Source organism: Triticum dicoccoides, chromosome 2A (genome assembly GCF_002162155.2).
Source record: "Triticum dicoccoides isolate Atlit2015 ecotype Zavitan chromosome 2A, WEW_v2.0, whole genome shotgun sequence".
Taxonomy (NCBI): Eukaryota; Viridiplantae; Streptophyta; class Magnoliopsida; order Poales; family Poaceae; genus Triticum; species Triticum dicoccoides.
This window is the reverse complement of record NC_041382.1, coordinates 222,946,104-222,957,363: the sequence shown is the minus strand read 5'-3', so window position 1 is coordinate 222,957,363 and position 11,260 is coordinate 222,946,104. Positions and strand designations below refer to the sequence as shown.

General features: G+C 47.1%; 1 protein-coding gene and 1 long non-coding RNA gene across 12 annotated transcripts in view; one reads left to right on the top strand and one right to left on the bottom strand.

Annotated features, from left to right (window-relative positions):
• The first annotated feature begins 2,144 nt into the window (after nucleotides 1-2,144).
• LOC119354316 overlaps nucleotides 2,145-11,260 on the top strand; it is an 18,002-nt gene continuing 8,886 nt past the window's right edge. Inside the window, exons 1-9 of one of the 11 annotated variants that reach the window (XM_037621046.1) lie at nucleotides 2,145-2,282; nucleotides 2,864-2,886; nucleotides 2,992-3,383; nucleotides 3,467-3,553; nucleotides 3,644-3,771; nucleotides 3,918-4,014; nucleotides 6,315-6,425; nucleotides 6,500-6,577; nucleotides 6,728-7,849. In XM_037621046.1, the coding sequence (XP_037476943.1) occupies nucleotides 3,249-3,383; nucleotides 3,467-3,553; nucleotides 3,644-3,771; nucleotides 3,918-4,014; nucleotides 6,315-6,425; nucleotides 6,500-6,577; nucleotides 6,728-7,375 (1,284 nt within the window). In that variant the 5' untranslated portion in view covers nucleotides 2,145-2,282; nucleotides 2,864-2,886; nucleotides 2,992-3,248 and the 3' untranslated portion in view covers nucleotides 7,376-7,849. Of the gene's footprint in view, nucleotides 3,384-3,466; nucleotides 3,554-3,643; nucleotides 3,772-3,917; nucleotides 4,015-6,314; nucleotides 6,426-6,499; nucleotides 6,578-6,727; nucleotides 7,850-11,260 lie in introns of those variants that run through there. The other 10 variants (XM_037621043.1, XM_037621045.1, XM_037621044.1 and 7 more) reach the window with 10 other exon arrangements.
• LOC119354318 lies at nucleotides 7,649-9,747 on the bottom strand. Its single transcript, XR_005170764.1, has 3 exons — nucleotides 9,733-9,747; nucleotides 8,860-9,052; nucleotides 7,649-8,226 (listed from the first exon to the last, which is right to left on the bottom strand). It is a non-coding gene; the product is annotated as an uncharacterized LOC119354318 (long non-coding RNA).

The following is an 11,260-nucleotide window of genomic DNA, read 5'->3' as shown; positions in this document are numbered from 1 at the left end:
CTTCATCATGCACCACCTCTTCAACCAAGTCAGTCTAGCCTGATCACTTGAAATGTTCTGAAATATGACTCTGTTTGCCTCATCTGCAAACAGTTGAGTTGCCATGAAGTACTCAACACTTGTTTCTTCTGCACCACATTGAACTGCCAACAGTTGACAATGAGTAATGGATTCCTTAGTGTTGTTTGCTTTCTTCTCTTTTGCCTTGTCCTTTGCTTCCTGCCTTTTGTTTGCATATTCAGTGATCATGTCAGAAGTGTTCTCACTAGTCATAGTATTGATGAGCCCTGTCATTAGTTTTACCATTGGGTTCTTGTGTTTCTTGCCTGGGCTTGAAGCTGACTGTTCACCGCCGCTGCTTCCCCTCTTCCTGTTGGTGGTGCTCATTGGACTCTCCTCATTTCCATCATCGGCAACAACATCTTCTTCTTCATCTTCATCTATGGGCACATAAGCTGATGATCCATCAACTGCCACACCTTGAAATAGCTCTATTAGCATATCCAAATACTCAGGATTGCCACCCTTGAATTTTCTGACATCTGGTCTCTCCTGCAACATTAGTTAGATAATTAGGACAAGGCTAAATAATGTAACCAAGTGTGAGCAATTCAGATGTAATTTGCAGAATAATGTATGTACCTTAATTACTTTTTTCCACCACTCATTCGATGCGGTTATAGCTCCATCTCCAGTTCGGCCACAACCAGTTTGCTGCCCCAACCACACCCAAGCAGTATAGTGGCTCTTGAGTATAGTTATGCAATTTTTGAATTGCTTGGTAGTATGGAGGAGGCCAGCATGCTGATAATTTTTTTTCTTCATGTTATTGTAGGCTCTACTTGTCTAAGTACCATTCACACAGTGCCCATCCCTAGCTTCCTCACAGACGATGTTACAAAATACAGTAATATGCTCGTCTGTCCAATCAACCTTGGCAATGTTTTTCTAAACAAAAAATAACAAATACACAATTCAAACAAAAGTAGAATCAAGCTAGTACAAATTCTACACCAAGGTATACCATTGTACACACAATTAGCTAGCATATAAAGAAGATGAATTTGCACCATGTGACAGAAAACTAACTATGTATACCAATCAGAATTTTACCTCTCCAACAGCAAAATCCTCATCTTCATCTTCAAAGCCTTCATTCTCATCGACATCTTCTGAAGATGCAGTAGTTGACGACACACGTTGCTTCCCCGCAGCTTTTCCTCTACTGCCGGCCGATGAGGACCCATGGGCTCGACCTACACCGCGCCCGGTGACCTGCGACACGGTCCTCCCACGCCCTATCACGCCTCCCTCAACGGCAGCTGCGCCCGGGGCGATGAACGGACGCAGGTGAGAGCCGCCTCGGCCTCCGATGTTCAGAGACCGTGCTCGGCCTCCTCCGCCCTGAGACACGGGCCTCCCACGACCAGGTCCAGTAGGAGGAAGACCATGGCCGGCGGACTGGTCGAAGAGGAGTTGCTGGAACGAGCCCAACTCCGGGAAGTCGCCGACGTTGTGGTTGAGATCTAAGAATCCCATTCCCCTCCTGAGATTTCCCCCGGCGGATGAGCCCTGGGATGCCTGATGATGCGCGTGGAACTGAGAGAAGGAGGGGATCCGGTCCTCCTCATCGTCGGCCATGGCGGCGGCGGTTTAGGGTACTGCAGCCGGCGGCGGCGATTGGAGCAGAGCGGGGATGCGGGGAAGGAGCGAAGCGGGGATGCGGGGAAGGAGCGAAGCGAAGCGATAAGGTTAGGTGCGGGGCAGGGGGAATCGATGGAAAAGTCCCTATAAGTTCCTCCCTGAGAGTCTTTTTTGATAAGTCCCAAATCACCACTTTAAGTCCCTATAAATTCCTTCTGTTTGGTTTAGATGAGACTTATAAGGACTTTTTTAAGTCCTTAATCTAATAAGTCCCTGGAAACAAACATGGTCTAAATTAACTTTCCTGCAGCAATGGACAAAAGAAAACTTGATTTCGTATTTTTCTTCGGCGGATTAGTGAACCGATTACTCGAGTAGCTTCGAGTCCGCCTGGGTCTGTCTTTACACTCGCTGCCGGGTGGCACCGCCCCCGCGGCCTCGCCCTCGCCCCGTGAACAAATGCCGCCGAGCACGCACCAACCACCGGATAAACCCGTCTCGATCCATCCACCAGTCTTTCATTTCTCTTTCTTCCTGTCAGTCGCACTCGCACTCGCACCGGGCGGTGTATATCTGGATCGCCCAATCCCCGCATCCTCCTCGCGTTGACGCACGCAGCCGCGGCTACCCCAGGACAAGTCAGTGAGTCCGCGTCAGAGCTTCTTCCTTGGCCGTGCTTTCCTTGATCCCGCTGCTCGTTTCGCTTGATTCTTCTTTCCTTGGCAATGCGCGCCCGGGGCCAGGAGAGCACCCCCATCGCCGGATCATCCCCCTCTTAATTTTCTCAGAGTTCTTCCCTCCTTGCCCTTGAGACGGACCATGGAATCGTCCGGAAGCTATCTTATCTGACGGGCTTGATTGATTGTGAAATGCTAGTAGTTTTAGGGCCTAATAAACAGTTCACTGATTGCTCTTTTGCCACTTGTATGGTGGTACGTACTTCATCGTAGAGCACAACAGGAAGACCAATCCATTCCTTTTCCCTGTACTAAGATGCAGCATCTTTAATCTCCATTGTAGTACTGTACTCGAATTTGACTAGTTATACAGACCCAAAGGCACCAGCATCGTCCGTTCGCTTGTTGTCGACTTGTGATATTCAGCTAGCTTTGTTTTGATGCCTCATTTTGTGCCCTTTCCCTACATGTTTCCTGCTCCCATTCCTTGATTCGAATCATCTGTAACCGGACCTTAACTCATTTTCTGTACTAAGCTGCAGCAGGTAGGACACTACTGAAGAAGGTGATGCTCACCGTCCACAGTTGCAGCAAAAAACAAATAGCATTGAGCGCAACAGCCTGCATACTGATGTTCTCCCTGCTCCTCTTCATTTTTTGTTCACTTCAGACCATACTCCTCAACAATAAACCTTTCGTCATCACCACTGCATCTTCTAGATCATTGCATGAGATCGACTCCAATTCAAAGCCTATTAACGGGTAAGTTCTGTTTTGTCTTCCTATAACCTCAGGAAAGTCTTCTTTTTTCAGTCTAGTCTAGTGTATGACTGTATGTGCAGCTGAATAAGTTGAAATAGGCTTCAAAAAATTTCATTGGAGGTTATTGCTAACCTGAGTGCCAGCAAGGTGGAAACTGGACAGCAGATGGAAGGCGGCACTCATAACATTACCAACGTCACTGAGAATGCGGCATCTGGATGGAGCATTGTGAAGGAGGAGCTGACATTTTCAGCTGGAAGTGCCCCTTTCAGTAGCTGCCATGCTTCCACCATTGTAGAGGTACTATATAGCTTTAGGATGCGACAAAGTTTGTAAAAGGAAATATCATAGTAAATACTTATAGGTGAAATTTCTCTTGCTAGATTGGGAAAGACAACTTTTTGGTGGCTTATTTTGGTGGATCCAAGGAAGGTGCTCCGGATGTCAAAATCTGGTTGCAGAGATACAGTGTGGGTTCAATCTATCCAGGACACTTCGATTTTTTTGTCTCTTAAATGAGATATCAGTTCTTCCTAAGAATCTTACATTTACATTTGTAGGATGGTCACTGGCATCCTCCAGAAGTTGCTGATGAACAAGATGGGGTGCCCATGTGGAATCCTGTACTATTTCAGCTCCCTTCTCATGAGCTGCTCCTCTTCTACAAGATTGGTCAGGAAGTTCAGAAGTAAGAACTTTATTTTCCTTCTTTGGCCTTTGATGTTGGATTGAACTGGCAAGAGAACCGCGGGATAGAGCAGTTAGATGAAGCCAAATGATATTTTTTTAATAGGATTGTATTCGGTGACTTCATGATAAACTCAACTTGTTCAGGTGGAGTGGTGCCATGAAAAGATCGCTGGATGGTGGCATATCCTGGTCAGAGAGAGAGCAGCTACCGCCTGGTATTCTTGGCCCTATTAAGAACAAGGCATGTCTAAATTTGTGGTTTTTTCTATCTTGCATAGTTCTCTATACCAGTATGCAGTGTGCACATTTAACAGCAGTTTTGCTATTGATCGTTAACAAGTCAGTAGTAGTTTACTGCTTTTGTGGCATTTGTCAGCATTTTTTTTAGAAAAGGAGGATGACCCCCGGCCTCTGCATCTGGGAGATGCATGCGGCCATTTTATTGATTATTCTCGAGGACCTTACAAAGTAGTACAACAATATGTCTGAATCCACCATCTTGGCAACCTATGCCGCTACTCCTATCCATATGATGAAGGGGTGCAAGCTGGGCCATATACCCAGTCCTCTCACCTAAGCCTAACATCTAAAGCTGGAAGCCCCGACCGAGCCACATACCGGGTCTGGGGCACAATCCAGTCCGACGCACTCACATGTGTCGTCGCCACCATCTTCCACTTGTCCATCTTCAGAGCAGATTGAGGTACCAACCTTGGCAGGTTCCTCCGCCATCGACGCCACCATGACGCCAAATGACGACCACCACCTATGCCAGTCCATCTCCAAGCCGAAGGAGCGCTACCACAAGATGAAGACCGGCGGTAGAATAGATGAAACGTTGCACACATTGCCGCCGCCAAACACCTCACACACACCGCAAAGCGCCCACCGTGCTTCCGGTAACCCGAGGCGACGCCTTCAAGAAGGAGCATGACGAGGGTACGACGCCGTCGCCCACAAGGGGAACTAGAGCTTTCGCCCAAAAGGAGAGCACAGTGAAAGATGGGAGAGGACCTCGACAAGGCCTCCAAGAAGGGAACCGACGCCCAACAAAGGCGCCGCCATTGTCGTGGCCTCCGCCGACGGCCAAGGGTTTCCCCCGGTCCCGCCCCCATCCCATCCACTCGGCCAAAGACCTGGTCAGAGGAGCGCACACAGCCGAAGAAGGCGTTCGACTTCATCGAAGCAGTCACGCCGGGTGACGGGGCACCCCGACCCACTGTAGTAGACGTCCACTGAGACCTCGCCGCCCGCGCGGCCGAAGTCGCGGACCACCAGCACCCACGGTCGTCGCTCGCAGAGGCAACGCCATCCACACCACCCGAGGCCGCCGCCCCCGCATCCACCCACCGCACACATCCCGTCGAACCATGGAGAAAGACCCATACCGCCGCCACCAGGGAGCACCACAGCGCAACCCAAGCCGGGCAGGACGAGGCAGGGCCACGCCGGCCAGATCCGGGCGGATCCGGCGAACCCTGGCTCACCAGCCGCTAGATCGGAGGAGCGCCCCGATCCAGGGCCGAGCCGGCCTGTTGATGGGCGGCGCCGAGGCCCCCGCACTGGATCGGGAGGGGGCGAGACGGTAGGAAGCGGGCGGCGGCGTCTTCTGATGCGGGGAGGGGGGTCTCCAGAGGCCGAGGCGGGCGGGCGGGGAAGCCCCGCCGCCGCCTACTGCCGCGCGGGCAAGCCCGGCGACGGCTGCCGGCGGCGGCGGGGGAGGAGGGAGAACGTATCCTGTGCACCAGGTCAATTGGTGCAACGGATGCACCAATGACACCATAGCCGTCGGATACATATCGGAGGGATGGAAGTAGGCTGAAGCATAGATTGGTGGAACATTTGCAGAGAAGACCTCATACTGTGTCAAAAACAATCCGCACTCCACTCTTTCCTCTCCCATCATTAAGTCAGTGTTATTTATTTCTTTCTCAAAACATAAATATCCTCATATATGTTGAATCGTACATCCGAATTTGGTTTGTCTTTGACTACCATTTTTGTTTTGACAAGATGTTTAAACAAGATCAATGCCAAATATTTTTTATATTTTTTTAATGTCGCTGTAACATTTATATTTTTTGTCCCTGCAAAAAAAACATTTATATGTATTCTATTGAAACTTAGATGTACTTTATATGTTTTCAAACTCTGCCTCTCCCTCCACACGTCGATCCCATGTGCACATGCTTAAATTACATTTCAAGTTTAAGTTTTAAAATGCACACGACTAATAATTGGACAACATATTCAACATTGATCTTGTTTCAAAGATTTCATGAGCCGTGAAGACAAAGTTGACAATCAAAACAGATTCAAAAATCAGGCATTCGGTTCAAAGTATATAACCATTTTTGTGTATGGGCCAAAAAATTAAACACATAAATTTATTGATGGAAGAATGTGATGTGCAGTGCGGGTCAAATATAATAAACCATAAGGTTGCTTCCGTAAATATGGTATAGTCCAACGTATGGCAAAATCTGGCACGTTGCATTTTTATCTAATGGCCCAAAACCTATTGGTGCACCTGGTGCACAGATTTGGCAGGTGCACAGGATACGTTCTCGGGGAGGAGGGGCGGTGGGGAACCGGCGGGCGACTAGGGTTGCGCCCCCGAGTCGCCCGAGAGCGGACGACGCGGGGGGAGGGGTACGGGCATTTGTCAGCATGACGCCATGTTTTATTGAGTAAATTGGTTCCTAATGACAACTTTTTCAATGTAGCCTTTCCTGCTTGAAGATGGTCGCCTGCTATGTGGGTCCTCGGTAGAAAGCTGGAACTCTTGGGGTGCATGGTTGGAGGTAACTACTATGTTCCAGTGTCTCATTTTTTATATAGAAAAAAAATATGCTCCAAGCTGTGACAATTAATATGGATCGGAGGGAGACTTACATCAAGCGTTTATCACATCCTGTATTGTGGTTCTAACGAGTCCTCTTAACAACTTATAGGTCACAAAAGATGGTGGCAGGACATGGCGGAAGCACGGTCCTATCTCTACTATTAAAGGGGGATCGAACGTCGTGATGGTTCGACCTCGTTCGATCCCCCTCCCTTTGAACTCCCACACGCACGCAGCAGCCCACCAACATAGCCCACGTACGAAAAAACACCAACTCAGCGCCCGCAAAAAAAAATACAACAACTCAGCCCACGTACGAGATCCACAGTTCAACACACGAACGATAAGTCCATGGAACCCCACGATCGCGCCCAGTCAACAAAAAAACAGCTCTGCAACCCACGAACGAGGACGAGGTCCATCGACCAAAAATCAAACTTCTTCGACCCGCCAACGAACGCCAGTTCTTCCTGGCGTACGAGCTCCATCAAGACGCCAGTTCTTCCTGGCGTACGAGCTCCATCCACACGCGAAAGCACGCCGCCAAAACAGAAACGCCGCTTCAATCGTCGTCCGGCCACATCGTTCGCACGCGAGCTGTGAGAGCTGCAGCCTCTGCTGGTCGCCTCCAAACACAACCTCCGCTCGACGGTTGTTGCTGCGTCATCTCCTGAGCGCGCCTACCGTCTTCTTTCTCTCCGATGGCAAAGGAAGTTATGTTTCATGGTGCCTGAACTCCCTAGGTTTGCCATCCTGACCTGTTCAAAACTTCATAATGTTAATACTCAGATTGCATCTTTAACTTATTTGAACATATCACTTATTCCCCAAAGTTGCAAAATCTAATCAGTCTATAATTCTGCCCAGTAAATTTTAACACCATTTGGTAGATCATGCAGGAGAAAGATTGCAAGTGTACAGTGAAGTTAGGCCATAATTCTGCCCAGTAAAGTTAGGCCATAATTTTGCACAACAGTAAGGCACCCCATAACTAAACAGAAATCTCTACTATTAAAGGGGGATCGAACGTCGTGATGGTTCGACCTCGTTCGATCCCCCTCCCTTCGAACTCCCACACGCACGCAGCAGCCCACCAACATAGCCCACGTACGAAAAAACACCAACTCAGCGCCCGCAAAAAAAAATACAACAACTCAGCCCACGTACGAGATCCACAGTTCAACACACGAACGATAAGTCCATGGAACCCCACGATCGCGCCCAGTCAACAAAAAAACAGCTCTGCAACCCACGAACGAGGACGAGGTCCATCGACCAAAAATCAAACTTCTTCGACCCGCCAACGAACGCCAGTTCTTCCTGGCGTACGAGCTCCATCAAGACGCCAGTTCTTCCTGGCGTACGAGCTCCATCCACACGCGAAAGCACGCCGCCAAAACAGAAACGCCGCTTCAATCGTCGTCCGGCCACATCGTTCGCACGCGAGCTGTGGGAGCTGCAGCCTCTGCTGGTCGCCTCCAAACACAACCTCCGCTCGACGGTTGTTGCTGCGTCATCTCCTGAGCGCGCCTACCGTCTTCTTTCTCTCCGATGGCAAAGGAAGTTATGTTTCATGGTGCCTGAACTCCCTAGGTTTGCCATCCTGACCTGTTCAAAACTTCATAATGTTAATACTCAGATTGCATCTTTAACTTATTTGAACATATCACTTATTCCCCAAAGTTGCAAAATCTAATCAGTCTATAATTCTGCCCAGTAAATTTTAACACCATTTGGTAGATCATGCAGGAGAAAGATTGCAAGTGTACAGTGAAGTTAGGCCATAATTCTGCCCAGTAAAGTTAGGCCATAATTTTGCACAACAGTAAGGCACCCCATAACTGAACAGAAAACACAGAACAAAGCAGAAAGAGGCAACTAAAGAGGCACATACCTAGCATAATGTACTGACATTGTAGTTAGAGAAGCAAATTGTATAAACTTGGGCTTTGGCAAGATAACAGCAGGTATGCCCATTGAGAAAAACATGTAGCAAGCTTCCAATCTACCACCAAGGATAATGACGTCTCTATCTAGCATCTACCCAGTTTCAGTAAATTAAAACAGGCTGATTGTTACGGTCTTGTATGTTGTCACCTGGACCAAATCCCACCATGTTTTTGTATGGAGGACGATGCAAAAAATGCAGGAGAGAGAAACAAATAAATCTAATTTTGGCAATCCAGTACAGACAATATGTATTATATCACGTAGTATGAAGAAACAAAGTCAAGCACTTACGAGAGCCTTTGGTGCAGTGAAATTTTGAGTGGGAGTCTGTATTATTACAGTTTGGTACCATCCAAATGACAGCCCCGTAAATCAGCTCCAGCCGACACACACCTTTGCTTCCACAGCTCATGCATAACCAGCCGACACACACCTTTGCTTTCACAGCTCATGCATAACCACATACCCGGGGATTCAAATCAACCTACAAGAATATTAATCCATTAGTCAGATCCAAGATGACACCAAATCAAATTGGTTAGGATGTGTGTCGATGCTTGGTGGCTTCGCCCGCCATCACCGAGCTATCAAAATCACAAGGCTACTGCTCGCATTTCACAAACACATCATATTACAATCACATGCCTCATTTGGACGTCATATGCCCGAACTCCCTAGGTTTGCCATCCTGACCTGTTTCAGCAAGCAAAGTAGTTATACTAGACTCCTGTTCAAAACTTCATAATGTTAGTACTCAGATTGCATCTTTAACTTTTACTCCAACTACATTGAACAAGTTCTGGCATCTCAAATGTGTCTTTTCAGCAACTACATTTGAACATAGCACTTATTCCCCAATTTACAAAATCTAATCAGTTATGCCGCCTGTTCTGTTCCCACAGTTAAGTTCCTATAGTATGTCATATCATTTTTATAATGCAAAAAGACTGTAGGTTTATTTTAGTAAGAAGAACATGTGTTGAAACTGTCAAAATAATCTAGGAAATTCTGAAATTGCAGTATAAGATTAGGTAACCTCAGACCATGTTTACTTTTACTGGATTCTAGAAGAATCGTAAATGAAAATGAAACATTACATCATGGGAACAAACATGCCTCGCGACAGGAATAGTGATAGAAGGAAATACTTTCATTTAAGCTCACCTCCAGAATACTTTCTCTCCACTCCTTTCCCTCCACCTTCATTCTTGTCGCCATGTCTGAGCCCTCTTTTTACTGAAATATACAAACTTCATCCGTCAACATATAATAGCACAATCATTTTACTTTGGAAGAAACCATATGCGAAGAACATGTCTATGAAAATGAACAAGTGAGTCCTAAAAGCATGTTAAATGAGTCACCATAGGTCATATCATTTTTGTAATTCAATTCATATCATTTTTTAATGCAAAAAGACTGCAGGTTTATTTAAGCTTCTATAGGACAGAAAGATGTCACAGCACAGAGAGCGTCTCTATGATAAAGGAAAAAAAGGTATGTGTATGCCAATCACATGTCTGCACATAAGGTATTCAATAAGCTTCACAACTTAACTTACATTAATCTTATCAGTTGTCGAATATGAGAGGACACCCAGATCACAACTCACCAATACACACCGACCACCATCTGGTTTTTTCATACGCAAACAAACACGCACTACTAAGTACAGTGTTTTGTCTTCCGATGATGATGACAATGTGCCCACGCAACTGCCTATGATGATTCCTATAGCCGGCAATCTCAAGGCCTTTCAGCCAGTGCCGCATGTGGAAACATCAATCGGTATCGCCCTTACACACGACTTTTTTTTAGTTTGCATTTATACATTTGTTAAAACAAAATGGTTCTTCAGGAAATCATTCTCGTGAAGGCACTTACTATGATCACCATGCATCACTGCGAGTAACAGAGAGAAGCATTGATCATAATATTGGTTCAGACATAGCACTTGGACTCGACACTGAAGACAATGTCCCCGAGCACATTGCTTCAAATGATATCATTAAATCAGATAGAAAACAGAAAAGGCGAGATCAATATATAGCACGGCGAAATAGATTAACACTTGAACAGAAGGAGGAAATCAATGCACGTCGCAGAGAAGCTAGGAAAAAAAAAACAGAGGAGGAGAGGACTGCCCGTCAAAGAGAAGCCAGGCAACGAATGACACCAGAGGAGAAGCAACAGAGTAACACCCTTAGAAGGACGGCGTACCAAAATATGTCAGTCCATGACAAGCAAGAGACAAACGCCCGCCGAAGAACACGTCTGCAAAACATATCACCTAAGGAGAAGCAGAACATGCTAGCTCACCGCAAGAAGAGACTCGCGGCTAGGTGCAACACCCCTTGCGCTGAATCCATCGCCATGCCGCGCCCTGATGCAGATACCTTAGCTACACCCAACCTGATGTCGAGCACTCATGCATTGGCATTCAGAGAATCTGAAGCTTCAGCTCCTGCCCCTGCCCCCCGGTTTGCGAGTAAGGCTGGGAACAACTTCGAATCAGACGGTAACCCTTCCATCTTTACTTTACTTGTTGTGTCCATGTGCATTGAACCAGGATTTAACGGCTCCACAATGGTGCAGGCGAGTACCTTAGTCGTACCCTGGATGATAATGATGCCCCCAGCGAACTCATAAATCCCTCGCAGCAAACCAATGAACACCAAATAGACGACCAGCA